The sequence below is a fragment of the Girardinichthys multiradiatus genome, chromosome 24 (assembly GCF_021462225.1).
Source record: "Girardinichthys multiradiatus isolate DD_20200921_A chromosome 24, DD_fGirMul_XY1, whole genome shotgun sequence".
Taxonomy (NCBI): Eukaryota; Metazoa; Chordata; class Actinopteri; order Cyprinodontiformes; family Goodeidae; genus Girardinichthys; species Girardinichthys multiradiatus.
Window position 1 is genome coordinate 11,230,462 of NC_061816.1, and position 17,457 is coordinate 11,247,918.

Consider the following 17,457-nt stretch of genomic DNA (forward strand, 5'->3'; position numbering starts at 1 on the left):
TAAATAAATTTAATGGAAACAAACCGAGTAGTTTAAAAGTACTACTTAATGTACCCGGTGTACGGCAGTTACATTAAGTAGAAGCCTAGTTTTACAGGTAGAGATGTTCCAAAAAAGACATACAGCTGTTGTTGGAGTTAAAGGTGGTTCTACAAAGTGTTGACCCAGGTAGGGATGAACATAAATACATGTCATAATTTGCATAAATTGATGCTTCACTTTTCTTCCACTTCACAATTGCGTGCTACTAAAATTCAGAGAAAATACATTGAAGTTAAAGAATAAAATGCAGAGTTTAGGGGTGTAAATACTTGTAAAAAGCAAAGTAAATTGGAGCCTTGATTTAGCATTCTATAGTTCTAGCATTTCTATGAACCCCAAATGTCTGGTCTTGTATACATTTGGTCTACTGTGACTACCTTACTAACCAGAAACTAAATCACATAGTGGGTCAAAAAGTCTGCTCTTCATTTGCTAACCAGGGTTTGCATTTAGGTGAGGAAAGCTTATGCAGATAAATGGAACAGTGTGTGGGAGACCCTGCAAGCTGTATAAAAGGGAAACAGAGTAATTGCATGTGTACTGTAAGAGTGTGTGTCTCTGAGACGGCGGGCACTTCAAAGCTTTGATGTTGGCGCTCCTAAATGAGGGCCACCAGAGGTCTGGACTAATGGGACATCATGGGGAGATTAGAGGCCAAATGGAGCAGGCAGACAGGCAACACGTTCCTACGTATGTGTATGTTGCACAGAAAAACATCAATTCCCTGTGTTTAACCCTTTTGTAATTAAAAGTGAAAGACTGGCTGCAAGTCTTGGCTGGTAATTGGACAGGAAGAGCCAGTAATAAAAAGTCTTGGTCAGTGCTCTCTATAGTATGGTATAAATCCTTTATTAAATAATCATAACAATAATTATAATAACAATCATAAAAAGAGCATTTCTGTACAAAGACCCCTTTAAAATAACAACAACAGCAGTCCTAGTAGTGCGAAAAAACAGGTGGGGGAAATCTTGTCCTCTTAAGTTTTTTTCTTAGTCCTCCAAGGCAGAAAAGGGCGCTGTGACTGTCACTATTAATGTCAAATGTGTATATTTTATACCGGCTCCAAAGGCAATCTGGATCCCCGAGGCTCCAAGGCACTTTCAAGAGAGTCAGTGGGGTCCGTAAATGTGGGCCTCCAAGGACAAAAGATGGCGTGAGGGTGAACAAGATGAGTGCGCTTCTACGGCGAATCTATTGAATTTCATTTCTAAGCTGGAGTGAGTGTTCAAAACAAGTGTGTGTTCGTCCAGACATTCTGGGATGATGTGGACTCAGTATTCTGTATTTACAATGGTATATATAGTCGAAACCAGATATTTACATACACCGAGTGAAAAGAAACACATCCATTTTTCTTCCTATTGTCTGACTAACATTTCCTGTTTTAGGTCAGTTAGGATCACTGTAGTATTTCTATTTACTAAAGGCCAGAATGAAAAAGACATATTTACTACATTTTTCAAATTCAGAAGTTCACCAACACTCATTACTATGCTTCGAAGCAACTTGGGATTGCACCAAAGATGCTTCTAACAGATTAACTTTGCACAGCTATGGATGTGTTTTAGGGCAACACTTCAAACATAGCTCGTCCTTATGGCACATCCTCAAAAAATCAAAAGAAGTGAGTCAAGATATCAGGAAGAGAATTGTCGACCTCCTCAAGCCTGGTTTATCATTGGGTACAGTCCGTGGCTAAAAGTTCCCTCAGCAAGGAAGAATCCTTTGACCTAAAAGCAGCATGAAAAAGCCAGATTACAGATTACAAATGCACACAGGGACAAAACGTTCATTGTTGCAGACATTCCCTTTGGTCTGATGGACCTAAAGTAGAAGGGAATTAAAATGGGCAAGCTTGAAAACCTGAGAAAACCATCCCAACTCTCAAGTATGGGGGTGGAAGCATCATGTTATATGGGTGTTTTGCTGCAGGAAGGACTGGTGCACTTCACAAAATAGATCATCATCAGGAGGAAAGAAAATTATGTGTAAATATTGCAGTAACAACACGAATTGGCCTTGGACCTAAACATGCTGCCCAAACTAGTTGCCCAGTGATTTAAGGACAACAAAGTAATTTGGCATTTAGCGAATAGAAATAATCTTCAGTAATTCTAACTGATCCCAAGACAGTAAACGTTTAGTGTGATTTATTGTCAGACAGTGGAGAAAAAGGTAATGTATCTTTTTATACAATGTATGTAAATATCTGGATTCAATTGTACAGTTGAAATGTTTGGGTATTCATAGGCATTGCAATGAACTCTGAGATCTTTCCATTCACTCTCTCTCCTACTCATGGCTTAATCTGACTGGTTCGAAACCGTGTCATAAAACAACGACAAAACGCAAAACAATGATAAAAAAAAGCCTGCCTTGGTGTGAGACGACAAAAAGAAAAATATTCCTAAAGTAGGCCACCATAAGTTGAGGTGGATGCATTTGTGTGTTGGAGGAAAGATGGGATAGGTCCTTTTAAATCATGGCTTTTGAGGTCCACGTGTAAAAATGTCTTGATGTTGCCTCGATGTTGCCTCCCCCCTCCCCAGCATTTCCACACACATTGCTTTGCTTTTAAGGCTTGTTGTGTATCTGGGCACACAGTCACTCTATTGATCGGATACGTCTCTGGTTTGTTTCTGATCCCATTTGTTCTTTTTGTTTTCTGAAAGCACAGAGCAAGCAATAGCTCATGGGAGGGAGAAGCACGGGGAATTCGAGTGCTCTGTCAGTCACAGTCTCGCCAGTTCTTTCTTTTGATTCTCTGCCTTCAGGGTTTTCGGTCTCTGTCCCAATCAGCAATCCATAGGTTGCACCGTCCAAATCTCCTCGACCTTTTGCGATATGCTGCCAACGTAAACAAGACCTTCTCTTTGACAGGAACCTGTATCAACTAAATCTAACAATAACACCTCTGCAGCAGTAAAGTAATGTGTCCCTCCTTAGCTCTACACACCCATACATACGCACGCACGCACGCACACACACACATACATATATATCTATATATACTTTCTTCACCTCTTTTTTCCCAACTTATCTTAAACCACAGGACTGGCAACTGCCCCAAAAGAAAACATTAAAGAGAAAGAAAGTGATTGAGCAGAAACTCAACTAAAATATTACAGTGAGCCAGGAAGTAAAGGGCCAACTAAGGCTGATAGGTAGCAGAAATTGGACAATGGAACAAAAGAGTCAAGGGGCCTTACAATAGAGCTAAGTTCTAGGCCACTGTGTTCACAGGTGATCAAAAATACTCTTTTCTAAGCATTTTTCTATTATACCACCTTTCCAACACAATGCTTCCAGCTCTGTCCGTGTAGTTTACAGTATTTGTTTGCAAAACTAAACATATCTACGATACATTTATAAGCAGTTCTCTTTAGGTGACCCAGGATTCAGTAATTGATATGTGTTGATATGTAGTTTTTGAGGCCTATCATCCCTGCAATGAAGCAGTCCATGGAGGTAACCCTGGTCTCTCAGTCGTTGATGCATTTGCAGAAACAACTGCCAATACTGGACGGTGCTGTGTTTTCCATACAGGTTCTTATTAAGACCTGCACCACTGAGGAGCACTAAAGTTGGCGTAGATGAAGAAAATAGAGAGAGATTTTCACAAAATGCCAGCATCTTTTCCTCTTTGCTTCTCTCATGCCTCGGTGCAGCAGCGCTGTTGGTTGAGTTTGACTTTGTGCTTGAGGCCATCGTACAGTTCGAAGTTGTAGTTCTCCAGAGTGGTGGAGGATCGAGACGAGAGTCCGCTGTAGGAGCACGTGCAGTACAGGAGGAGGCCGGCGCACACTGCCCCGAGCAAGACGCCCAGGGAGCTCATAACGATGATTGTGACCAGAATGGGGTCCAAGGTGTATAACCACGAGTTGTCTTTTTCTGAGGTGTGTGTCACTGGAGGATCAGATGATGGGGATGCTGTGTTCCTCTCTGGGAATTGCAAACCTAAGACAGGGAAGACAGTAAATAGAAAAATCATTCACTGACTAAAGGGATACTGCAGTACACAACGTATGACCTTGGCAGCCACTTTATTAGGTGCACCTTTCAAATCTAAACACAAATGCAAATCAGCCAATTTCACAACAGCATCTCAGTGCATCAAGGCATCTAGACATGGTGAAGACAATTTGCTGAAGTTCAAGCTGAGCCCCAGAATGGGGAAGAAATAGGGTTGTGACTTTGAATGTGAAATGGTTGTTGGGGTCAAAGAATCTGGTCTGTGTTTTTCTGAAAAGACTGATCTGAGGTTTACAGAGAATAGTTCAAAAAGCAGAAAAGACAGAGTATACAGCGGTTGGGTGGACAAAACCTGAGAGACTGCTGTTACACAATAGAACAACAGTAGCTCAGATACCTGTATAATATGAGATACAACATGTACAACAACATTTCCCTTTGGGATGAATAAAGTATTTTTTGTTATTGAATTGAATAAGAACTCATTACAAACAAGGTGTACAGCGGAAGACCAGACTACATGCCACTCCTGCCAGCTAAGAACAGGAAATTGCAGAAACAATTCAGACAGGCTCTCCAGAACTGTACAATAAAAGACTGAAAACATTCTGGTCACGTGAACTCGTATAAACAGTTCTGGCTGATGGTGGTGTCGGAGACATGTTCTTGGTACACTTTGGGCCCCTTAGTACCAGTTGTGCATCGTCTAACTGTCACAGCCTGCCTTATTATTGTTGACGACCACGTCCATCCCTTTATGACCACAGTGTACCCATCTGTTGATGACTATTATAATACACCATGTCACAAAGCTCAAATCAAAGCTCACACTGGTTTCTTGAACATAACAATGAGTGACAGTAATTCAGAGGCCCAACATACACCAGATCTTAATTTATGCAGTGAAACAGGAGGTCCTGGATGTGCAGCCAGATAAGCAGAAGGAAATTGTGTGATGCCATAATGTCAGTATGGACGACAATCTTTGAGGAATGTTTTCAACACCTTGAGTCCTTGCCATTGAAAAATGAAAGCTTTTCTGGAGGCACAAGGTAATGCAAACTGGTACTAGCAAGCTGTTCCTAATAAAGTCATGGATGAGTGTATTTTAATGTGTGTATGATCATTTGGTTGTGCCTTACCACTGCCAAGCGGGTCTCTGCCCATGGAAAGACGCCCATCTCCAATGTGTCTGTTACCTGGCAAAGAGAAGCACGGGACGTTTAGAAGCAAATCAATTTACACTAACTTGTCACACACACAAAAGGAGTCTTACAAAACACAATACCAAAGAATACAAACTGATTTATTGTTTACAGATCTCAGAAATATTAAGCATCTGTCAGATTGCTTTATTCTTGTGCAGCGACACAGTGTGATTTGTTTTGCTGGTCGGCACAAGAACTACGGAGCAATATATGATGAAACATGGTGGAGAAAGAGTACATCTTAGTAAGAGAGAGAACCCATCATAATTTCTTCAGAACTGAAAACTAGGGCGCTGGAGTTGACATCGAAGTTACAAAAGTGAATATTAAGCTGTGTTCAAAATGTTTACCCATCACTAACTTACCATTTCAAGTTCAAACTGTAATAAATACCTTCAAATCTCACGTATGATGTAATTGTATGTCTAAATATTTTATATTACACAAAATGTCCATTAATTGTGGTTCTGAACTCTGATTTTGTGAGTCATACAACCACATTCCCTAATACTAGACTATAAGTATATCATAGAAAATTAAAATCAGGTGCCAAAGGTGGGTTTAATTGATGCTAAACCTTCCTTTTCGTACCCGAAACACTCAGACAAAACACTTCTTAAGTACGAAATGGTAAAGGAGCGAAACCACCCCTAAACGATTGAACAATTTCAAACGTGCCTTTTTGTGTCTTTAGCTCCATTTCATTACCTTACATTTCCAATTAAGAATAAACAATCAAAGGTGAAAATTATCTTGTGCCATACGACTTTTTACAGTTCAGTACTCTTTTAAATATTCCAAATAAATAAATGTACACATGCTACTTTGTCTACGTAAAAATATAAAACAGACAAACATAAACTTTAAAATAGAAAAATATGACTTTATTAAAAGAGAAAGTTCATTAAGATACATTCCTGTCAAACACACAGTCGTCACATTTGATAAAGATTGTATAAGACTGCTCATTCTGTGCCAGGACAAGTCAAAACACAATATTAATGTTGAAAACATTGGTGTCAAGGTTAAGAGTGGTGGATTTGACGATTAAAGAAAGAATTGGCAACATGCAGCACCAACGAAGTAGTGCCATACTCTTTGACATGGCAGGTGGCCTCAATTTGAACCTGATGCGAATGCCAGTGTCTGAATTAGAACTTGAGTAAAATTACTAATAGTTGAAGCACTTTGGTTGAGTTTTTAACTTTGTTACTTTGTGCCTTTCTGTGTTTGCTGCTCCTGGCAAGTGTTCAGGAGTGGGAGTAGCTGCTTGGCAAGGGATACATCTAGATCTGGAGGTTTTTGATGGCCGATGGCATTATTAACACACTGTTGCCAGGACAACGGAGGTTGGCAACAAACTGGGCAATGGAGGTGCAGCAGATGGGAGGAAAAAGTGCTTACCGCAGCCTTAATAAATGTTATCCGTCCATTAACTAATTACTGCTATTAGAAGCTTGGTGGGTAATGGTGTCCGGATGGATTGAGTAAGGTGTCATGTCCCCCTCTTCCCAAGTTGATTTAAAAGCACAAAGTGAGAGTGTTCTTCCCCAGTGGAAGAATAAAAAGTGCGGCTTTGTAGTCTTGTCAACAGAATAAGGTGTATCCTGGTGAGGTATGGCTAGAAGGTGATGGATTTTTGCAGATTTGACAGACCCAGAGTGCAATGCCCCATTAAGCTTTAGAGCAACAGCTTCAATTTAATTCAAACCAGCTGAGCTTGGGTTTGAATTATATCAGCTCTGGAGCAACTGATGGGAGAGAAATTGATGCCCATTTTTGTCCATCTCAATCGCATTATTTGCTAAACTCCAAATAAAAAGTACTTCCTGATTGCAGATGTTATAAGTCAGTAGTATCCAAAATCAGTTTTCAAAGACCGGTGTTTTGCATGTTTAGGTGTTTCCTTGGTTTCAACGCCCATGAATCAAATGAATGCAATCCCTCTACAGAACTTGATGACCTGCTGAGGAGGTAATCCATTTAAAATCAGCTGTGCCGGAGCAGGACACTAGCCTTTGAGGACGGTAAATAGCCCCCTCTTTATTAACTATTAGGAGAAAGTGCATCAGTAGTCTTTCCTCACATCATATGGATCAAGGGTTCCTACACATTTTTCATGTTAAATTTAAAGAGCTTTCAGTTCTTTTTAGTTTGTTTTTAAAGTCAAACTAACACAATTTAACACAAATTGATGGATGGATTAGTGAACAGATTCCACACTAAAACATATTTTGTGAAGAAATAGAAGAGATCTGTTCACTGGAAATCATAATATCCTCAAGCTCTGTTAAGGCTGCGCATATACACTTCAAAACGCTACTTGTAAGCCTCCAGCTGGTCCTGTGGCATTGTGGGATTTGTAGGAGCATAAATCAAGTAAGAAGTGGTGATGGCCGACAGCTGTGTCTATTTACAACCCCCCTAAAAACAACAAGCACATACTCGCACTGAAAACACGACAAGGCTCGGCCCGGCGCAGGCTTTCATCTGGGCAGCTCAAAGACGAGGGAGGGAAACAACCAGAGTGGGTGGTACGGAGCACGGGTGGGAGTGGAGCAACGTGCTTTTTTACAGCAGAGAGTCAAGATGAAAACACTAAACACTGAGGACGGCTGCATCCATCACTGACTGATGCCTTTATCAGGAGAGGATGAGCCGCTCAATCAAACGAGCTGGTTATCTCCATTTGCGATGCAGGGATTTAAGTATGATGGATTTGCATTCTTTTTGGTTTTAAATGTGCACATGCTCTTTTTAAAAGGACAATGGAGACATATTTTTTATTTCCATCCTGTGCTGCAACGCCCTTGATATTGGCACAACTCGTATCACAGCTATACTGTGTTGTTATTACAGAAACACCACTAGCAGTATTTTTTTAGGCTTGCCAGATCATTTCCACAGCTACAGCACAGTAAATGTGTCTCAGCCTAACAGTTTTCTTCTCAGAGCTCCCCTTTTGTGTCTCTTGGGTCTTGTTTTAGCCTCGCGGTTTGGCAGCTCTGGCTGACTCATCCAGTAGCACCAGCTCGACCTCTTCCCCACTGCCCACACATGTCTTTGTCTGAGTCCATGCTGGGGTCATTCCAGGAGGACTGTCAGGGGTTATGAGGGAGCCAGACGCTGCTAAATGGTCTGAATCAAGCTGTTCAGGAAAAATAACTTTGTCCCTCTCATCGGGAGCAGCGTGGTGTGATAATGTCAATAGCAAATTCCTTTATGAAACAGAGGAGCCAAGCTGGATCCATTAAAGATGCTGAGTGTTAAATTCTCACTTAGGGTCACCATCACTATGGTAGCATAGTAGCTGTAAACAGGAGTGGATCAGTCAGTCTTTGCAGCACTTCCACCGACATCACAGGTTGGCCTCCAAACGCCAAACTGGTGCATTAAGCTAAGTGTTTCTTTTTCTAGCAGAGGGTGCGGTGTCGGTCCCGGCTGTCCAGCCTCACTGTCAGGACTGGCTCCACCCCTGGGGTGGCCATACTGGTGGACCAGTTAGAGTACTGGAAGCACTGTGAGGAGCTGTGATAGGCCACGGAGAGCTGGTTCTTCTTGGTGGCCAGGTGTTGTCGGCAGCAACAGAGCGCTCTGACCAAGATGGCTACCGCCAGGAAAAGGAGGGCGCCCCCGGCAGCCATAATGTAATACCAGTGGATGGGCAAGGGAGGCACAGGAACGCCTCCCCCTGGTGGAGAGATACACAGTGATTGGCCAATGGGAAAAGAGAGGACTGCCATTTGTTTTGTTTAATTTGTGCATTTAATTTGCTGTTTTCTATATTTTCTTCGATCGCTTGCTTACAAACAACAGGCGTGCATCTCATTTGAGCATGCACAAACATGCCAGTTGCAAAAAATAAAACAAATTCTCAAGACCATAAATTAAAGAAAAGAAAATAAAACATGAAAGCATCTACTTCTGTCATGTAGTTTGGGTTGCAGTTTGAGGACAACGTTTCACACCAAGATCATCAAGAGATTTAGGTTGACACCAGTCCAATAGTTGATTCAGTCCGATGCAATGCAGTCACGACTTTTTTTGAAGCTGCAATGATCTTACTTGGTGTGAACTGAAGCCACAGCTATTAGTTATGCAAGCAATCACACACATTGAATTAAGGAACTTCCTCTTCCTTTTTCACACTTGGCACAGTATGCTTCATATAGCCCTCGGAGCCATGCAGGAATCAGTCGGGATGCCCAGTGGAAATCCAATATTTCAGAGCTCTCACTGAGCTCGTATTGGATCTTTTAACTAGCTGGCTCATGCTGGCTGATTTGTCCCAAGTTCGTAATTTATCCTGTTCTCTTGTCTCGGCTTCTTCACATTCATCAGCTTCCTGGCTGGTCCTCTCCTCCTCAAAGCCAAGGGCTGTCTCCTTAGAGACTATCTCCACAGATCCTCTATGCTGCTTCCCCTGGCGTCAACCTTCCCTTCCTTAAATTCTTGGTAAGAACAAACTAACCAGCTTCCGAGAAGCCTGTACGCTTCTATTCAAGACAGCTGAAATAAAACCCAGATGAGATTTAGGAATATGAATAAATTAGTACCCACATGAACTGTGTAAAGTCTCACACTGAACTAGGGACAGTGAAGCACAGTTCAATGCTTTTGGTCCGTGTCACATAATTACAGGGGGGGAAATGGTGTGTGATCCTGCTACTTCACATCGCCCCGCACACACCCAGTAGACAACACAGTAGAGGAACCCGCTCTCGGTGCTGCTCAGTCACTCTATCTGATTGCTTTCCGCTGGGAATACCGCTGTGTGCTGTGATATTAACGCCAGTGCTCGTGCACGTTTGCCGAGGGTTAGGGGATTTTGCGTGGGAGCGTGAAAGCCGGTGAAATGCACACGCATCACGTTATGTAGTAAAACCCAGACAAGCCTGCATCTTAGTGGAGGGCATTATGAGATGCTGAAACACTTGCATCAATCTTAAAGAGACACCCCCCCTCAGATCCTCTAAACATTTTTGATGAGGCATAGAGTTTTTAAATCCCGTCAGGTTGTATCCTGAAGCCTAGACCAGGGAATATGGAGCACTTTTCAAATACCCGACAGCATCAGGTGGTTTTGGTTTAGCTTGCCTTAGAGGCTAATTCTTTGTTTCTGACTTAGTTTGGCAAAACTAACCCACTTTACTGATTTTTTTTATTTTAGGAGGGGATTTAGAGATAGTTTGGTGATACCTTCATGCTGCTGCTGATAGTGTAGTCTAGTCACCACCAGCTAACTTTGCATCATCAGTGAAGGAATGCTTTTAGGCTACATTTCAAACTTTTCCACATTTTGTCACTTTGCAACCACAGAGGTCAATGTATTTTATTGGAATATAGTGTGCCAGATCAAAACAAAGTGGCACATAATTATTCAGCCGCAAGTGTTTTGCGGTATGTCTCTACCAGCTTTGCACACACAACAACTGAATTTATTTTCCATTCTTGCAAAATAGGTGAAGCTCATTGTAGATTTGGCTTTGAGTATTTAGGTTGTTGTACCATTAGAGGGTAAAACACTGCCTCAGTTTTAAGTCTTTCCAGACTCTTAACGGGTATTCTTTCAGGTTTGCAGTGTTTCCTGTTCTCGCAGTTTTTTGCAGTCGCTGCTGAAGAAAAACAACCTCACACCATGATACTGCCACCACCACATTTATTACAGGGTTATATGCAGTCCTAATTTTTTTTGCCAAACTGGGTGTTATGCCTGTAAGCTAATATGTTATGGTTTCCCACCTGAGCTGTGGAACTCTGCAGCTCCTTCAAAGAGACGATAGGCCTATTGGTTGCTTTCCAAACAGGAAAGTGTATGAGACACTTTTTTGTTCTGTTTTTTTGGTTCATTTTCTTTCCATTTCACAATTATGCTCTACCTTGAGTTGTTCTGCTACTTGAAATCTAAATATGATTCATTGAAGTTTGTGGTTGTAATGTGACAAAATGGGAAATAGTTTAAGTGGTGTTAAAACTTTTGCAAGGCCCTGTAATCTCTACTTCTGAAGTTTGGACAATCAAAGCAAGAACCCTGGGTTGATGCATACTGACGGGCAGGAAGCAAGACCACATTTTAGGAAGTGACATCCTTATAAAAGCCAAACTTACCTGGATTTTCAGGAGAAAACGCTGATAAGGGTTCTGCGAGTACAGGGAGACAGATTCAGACAAGAACAGAAAAAGAGAACCTGTTAGATAACTTTAATATGAAGGAAAAATGTCACTGAAATGTCACCAGACTATCTAAATGAAATTCCCCTGATATCTCATGTGAATTATGGCATTTACTGAGCTTTTTAGTTGGAATGCAATTTCTTACATGGCATGAGTTTGGTTGTGTGAAGGTGGGATTGTGCTAGAAGAGAGTGTGTGTGGGCTATGTGACTGTGTTTACTGGTGGAGTCCAACGAAACTGGAGCAGGCTGGGAGGTTCTGGGTTGCTGTAAACTAACAGAGCACTTTGATTGTCTGGAATGCAAACAGAAAAAAGCCGCGCTGTGTGCGCCTCGGAGAGCGTTTGATAGTGTGTGTGTGTGTGTGTGTGTTGAAGGGAGGGCGGTTAAAAGAGAAAGAACGAGGGGAAAACAACTTGGGAACGAGAGCGTTTTTTTGGCGGGAACAAAAACGTACTGTGAAAAACTCAACTGTGGTGCATGATAAGAAACATCCCAGCATGCCATGGGAGTGGCAGGAGGAAGTGGGAGGGGAGGTAAAGCCAGGGCTGTCATCTTCGCCTTCCAAGCTGCAGAGCAACATAGACTCTCTCAGGACTCTCGTGACACATTTAAAAAACACAAAAATGAAGGAAACGGAGGGAAAAAGCTTCCAAAAACAGTATTTTCCCTTTAATTACACACTAGTCCACCTGCGAAACCAGCGCCGAAGAGATGATGGCAGGATTTTCGCTTTGAACTTGCGGCTTGCTCTCTGATCTGTTTAAGACCTTCTCTGAAGCCCCTGCTTGGGCCAGATTAAGAAGGCTATGCTTGCTCTCGGCTCACGCCCTCCACTCCCAAAGCTTGCTTGGGAAACGGCCTCTCTAGTAATTCCCTTTGACGGTTCGGGGAAAGCTCTGTTTACAAATACGACAGGAGCGAGTGCATGGGAGATAGATGGAGAGGAGAGCAAGAGGAAAAAATTTCATGAAACATAGATTAGCATCTCCAAGACCCATGGGGCATTTATGGCCTACTTTTACTATTCTACTTCTCTTTTCTTTTTAGTGTAGTAGTAAATGATGTCCCTCCCTCTCCCTCCATCTTTTTATCTCTGCAGTTGTTGGGCTCTTTGGTGGAGAGACCGTCCCCAAACACTGGGAAGGGATGGTGAGTTCGTGGATGGGAGGATTAGTTTAAATTGTTTACCACCAATGTTCAAGGACCTTGCGGCTAAAATGTTTTCGCACAGGAACTTTGTGGAAAAACGTCTATCATGTGCATGTGGCATTCTTCTATGCTGCTACCAGAACCCTCATTAGATTTTAAAGAGATTTTATAATAGACCAACACAAAGTAGCACATAATGAAGTAGAAATAAAATCTTGCATTTTTTTCCAAATGAAAATCTGAAAGTTGTGGCAGAGGACAGAGTCTATACTCTGTAGAACCACCCTTCATTTGGACTGCAACTGCAGGATGTTTGGGGGTATGTCTCTGCCAGCTAGCAGATCTCAAAATCTTTCAACCAGTCTTCTTTACAAAACTGCTCATGCTCAGTAAGACTGGATGGAGAGCATTAGTTTTCAAGAATTCTCCTCTGAGTTTAGGTCTGGACTTTAACTACATCATTTTAAAGAATTAATTGAATGAAAACTACATGTGGGCAATTTAAGGGCAGGTGTAGGCTTGATGCTGCCACCACCATGTTTCAGGATGTGTTTGTGTTCAGCATGTGGTGAATATGAATAGCCACACTGTTCAATTTCTAGTTGTATAAAATGTTCATGTTAAAAATCATATAAAATTTACGATTATATCCTGCTTTGTGTGGGCCTATTACACAAAATCTCAATAAAATACAATGAAGCTTGTGGTTGTAATATGAAAAAATTGCAAAAGAGTCCAAGGGGTGTGAATACTTTGCAAGGCTCTGTAATAAAATGGACGTGGTGGAGGGAAAATCAGATGTGTCAACTGTTGTACCACTTGGGCAACTTGAAGCATTAAGTGACGTACCTGTGCACTCTTTCAGAGGTGAGCTCCCACTCATGTGGATGTTGTCTATCCAGATGTGTCCTCTGGTACTGTGCTCAAAGAAACCCTCTATCACAACCTAGGAGCCACAAAAGAGAGGCAGAAGTGGAAGAATGCATGAGAAAGAAGACAGCGACAAGATGAAGGTAAGACGGAGCAGAGGGGGGAGAAACATTGAGAATAGGGACAAACAGGAGGAGGAGGAGGAATAAAAAGATTATGTGAACCTAGGTGAACTCAGCACTTACAATAATGCTTTAGTTCTTTACAAGCCATTTGTACTGATTTTTTTATGAGAACATCAACTGCTGGTGTCTCTGACAAACGCATGAGAACAAACAACCAGGCAGCCAGTAGAGGAAATATGGTGAACTTTATCTCATTTTGTAGTTAAATCTGACCCAAAAAAAATTACGGTATTCCTTTTCTTTTTATTTCAAAATCGGACTGACTGTAAATCTGTAAATAATCTACAAATACAGTCATTTGCTACCTGAAATTCTTTTGGGGAGCGTGGCACGATGGTCCGGCCTTCTCTCCACACAGTGGTGTGATTGTCATGGAGTGACCACAGGAGGCTTTCATCGTTGAGGCTGTCCCGCAGAAACACCCTCAGGTGGCCCTTGGCTTCCCCCCACATCTGGTATGAGAAGAGGAGGCAGAGGGGACCGGCGTCAGCGGGCACCACCGGGCTCACGAGTCGAGCGCGCTGCTGCTCCGTCTTCAGGCTCACATCCAGGTAAAGGTAACTGTTGAGTGCTGGAAGAGTATTAAGAAGTGTATTAAGATTGACAGTGCCTCGCAAAGGTATTCACACCCCTCAAACTTTTCTATATTTTGTCAAGTTAGACTGCAATTGTGTGTGTGTGTGTGTGTGTGTGTGTGTGCGTGCGACTGTAGGATGTATTCAGTCACACAATCATTACTATTAATCATGACAATTCCCCATAACAACAGACTTCCCCACATATATCTACTTACAGACAGTGTTTTCTCACAGTACGACATTTCCAACATGACCCTTGAACAACAAAGAATCTAATCACTGATTGCTAACAGGAACGGGATCCCTGCTGCACAATGGTCTCATGGAACAATAGGGATATGACAAATATAAACACACTGAAGAATAGGTCCTAACGAGAGGGCCATTCATAGGTGAAGTCTGAGAAATACTCTCAGGGCCCAGTCCTCTTCATTCCCCTTTCAGGTAACTCCTTTCGCAACAAAAAAGAGTCTAACAAAAAGCACGGCGCTCCATTTGTTTACACCAGAGGATGTTTAGTTTGAAAATTGGACGCCGGCACGAGTTGTATTGTGAAAGACAAGCAAGCCAACTGTATGAGAAAGAGATTGAATATGAATGTGTGTGTGAGAGAGAGAGACTGAAGAGTTTCCTAAGTGGGCCCGGTGGGAAAATGTCCACCATCAACAATCTGCGCATTAAATCACCTTCTTCATCATGAACAACTGTGTCTGTGCTGCAGGAATCCTTCAGGGCCAGGAAAAGAATTGGGAGCATAAAAGCAGATTACAGAATCTGTCTGAATGCGTTAGTTTCTGCTGTTTGCTGCACAGCTGAGGCTAATAGCTTGTATTATTCAGCAGCGCAGCCATGCTCAGTTTGGAGATTGACTCCACTGATTTGGACTGGACCTTTTTCTTGAGTGACTGTGTGGGTGTGCAGGCTTTCCATCAGATCACACAAGCTGTATCTGGGGGGAACAAATCCGTCTCGAATCTGACAGGCCCCCCTCTGCCCACCATACGGTCAGAGTCGCCTGTCTGTGACACTTTCCACACTGTGACTGTGACAGTATCTCCCATGGCACTTCGCAACTCTGGAATGAATGTGTATGTGTGCACTCTTAGCTGAATTTGCAGCAAATTTAGGGGTCTAAACAGGATTTTATTGCTCTTTTTTTAAACGTGGTACTCTGTCTGTGCTTCTGATTAGACCTACAAAGCACTATTGTTCTACAAAAGTTTTTGTAAATAAACTTCAATGTGCTTTACTGTAATTTTATGTGATAGATTAACTAAAACCAGTGAAGTGAAATGATAGCTAGTTCTGAATGATTTTACCAATAAAATCTGAAAGATTTGGCGTGCATTTGTTTTCAGTCCCCTTTACTCTGAGCCCCCTACATAAAATCCAGCACAAGCAGTAGATCCTCAGGTGTGAGTAAATGTTTCTAGTCGTGCACTCCCAAAATCTGATGGATTTCATTCATTTAACCGACTTATCTGCTGCCGTCACAGAGACCCACAGGGGAAAGTGGCATGCTAATCAGACCTGCTTTACTCTGCAAAGCACAGAGCCTTAATAATCTTTTTCACTGTTTGTCTGCTGCCACAGGAGGCAAACCAAGAGTCAGTCTATGGAGCTTTGTTATCACATTTCCACCAGGAAAGCACGTCAAGCCGAAATAATCTAATAAGCCCACGGTGGCTAATTCTAGCTTTATTACTGGTTTCATGGCTGAGGTCAAGAGGTGACAAGTTTGTGGCTTCTGGGTTACAAGGGAAAAACGAGCCCTACTGAGAATTAAGCTGTGATTTGATAGTGGTGAAATAATGATCCTGTGCTGGCTGAGATTTTTGACCTTTGACATTAGGAGGAAAATCAAAGGCATGTATGGTGTGTCAGAATGGCTGGAAATGATACTTCAAACATAAAAGGCGCAACCTGGCTAATCTATGCAACCCTTCCTGATCTGCCTGTGATGAAAGAGGCTGCTTTGAAGCCCTCTGTTGCAGACTGTTATGAGTCAAACAGATCACGCTTAAGGAGCAGTGAGATTAGGCAGAGGACAGTTAATAGTATCAAGGTATATCAAGATTATAAGAAGTTAATGTTTCAAAACTGTACGATACCATGGCTTAAAGTCCTTTTAGTAAGACGCTAAAACACACAAGTTCTGAAAGTTTCAGTGAGTTAAATTAAAGAACATTTAAGAGCTTTTAAAGACAGTTATATAAAACTAATAGCATATTTAATTTTCTTAATAACTTGAGCAAGTAATTTTTTTAATCAGCTATTTTTGAATTGAACAGAACTGAATAAAATATACTTTTTTTAAGTTGATGTTTTTTATTGACAACCTATGACTCCAGTTCTTTCACATCTATATACCTGGCTCTGTGAGATTTTGTGTCATTTAGCAATTCTGAACAAACAAACATCAGATGTGGGGTTCCTCAAGGGTCCATTCTTGGGCTGCTTTTCTTTAACATCTCTATGCTCCCCCTTGCTCTTATTTCTCATGATGCATATGCTGATGACACACAACTTTATATTTGTGTCACTGCATGACCACAGTCCATTAAATCATTCTGTTCATACTTGTAATGGCTGGGTGGATCAGAATAGAATTTCCACCAGTTTAATGTAAATAAGACAAAACTCACTGTTTTTGATCCCAACAACCCAAGTTTAGACATGAGCACTCTATTACCCTCAATGAAGCTGAGGACCGCCACCCATGCAAATTACCTAGATGTTGTTATGGACTCCGACCAAAATCTTTACACCCAAGCAAAGTTTATAGTTAAACAAACATACTATACTTAAACTTTCTATTATTTTTATTATTTTAATTAATTGCTGGTTTCTACAATTTCTTTATGTATCTTAATTTATTTTCCTTCAAAGTAGAGTATAGTGGCACTGCCCCTACCCCACCTGTTGCTGCACTTTGCTGCAACTGGCTAAAAGAAAGCTATGTAAAGTTTCCTTCCTGTAAAAGTAAAAGTCTGTTAAGTTGTCCACTGTAGGCTGGCTACAGGAGCAGATAGTCTGACCTATTAACCAATTAATCAGCTTACTAGACTTGCATTAGTCTTAAAAAAAAAAAAAGCAAAGGAGAATCTTATCCTGGCCATGAACTTTGGGTCATGACTGAAAGAACGAGATCACGGATACAAGCGGCTGAAATGAGCTTCCTCCGTAGGGTGGCCGGGCACTCCCTTAGAGATAGGGTGAGGAGCTCGGCCATCCGGGAGGAGCTCGGAGTAGAGCCGCTGCTCCTCCACATCGA

The 17,457-nt window shown here is 41.8% G+C and overlaps 1 protein-coding gene across 2 annotated transcripts in view; it reads right to left on the minus strand.

Annotated features, from left to right (window-relative positions):
- Positions 1-870: 870 nt before the first annotated feature.
- Positions 871-17,457, minus strand: part of nrp2a (neuropilin 2a) — a 73,371-nt gene continuing 56,784 nt past the window's right edge. Inside the window, exons 14-18 of one of the 2 annotated variants that reach the window (XM_047355097.1) lie at positions 13,911-14,176; positions 13,400-13,496; positions 11,334-11,366; positions 5,160-5,216; positions 871-4,002 (exon numbers count right to left, since the gene is read on the minus strand). In XM_047355097.1, coding sequence (XP_047211053.1) covers positions 3,698-4,002; positions 5,160-5,216; positions 11,334-11,366; positions 13,400-13,496; positions 13,911-14,176 — 758 coding nt within the window. In that variant the 3' untranslated portion in view covers positions 871-3,697. Of the gene's footprint in view, positions 4,003-5,159; positions 5,217-6,087; positions 8,917-11,333; positions 11,367-13,399; positions 13,497-13,910; positions 14,177-17,457 lie in introns of those variants that run through there. The other variant, XM_047355098.1, reaches the window with a different exon arrangement.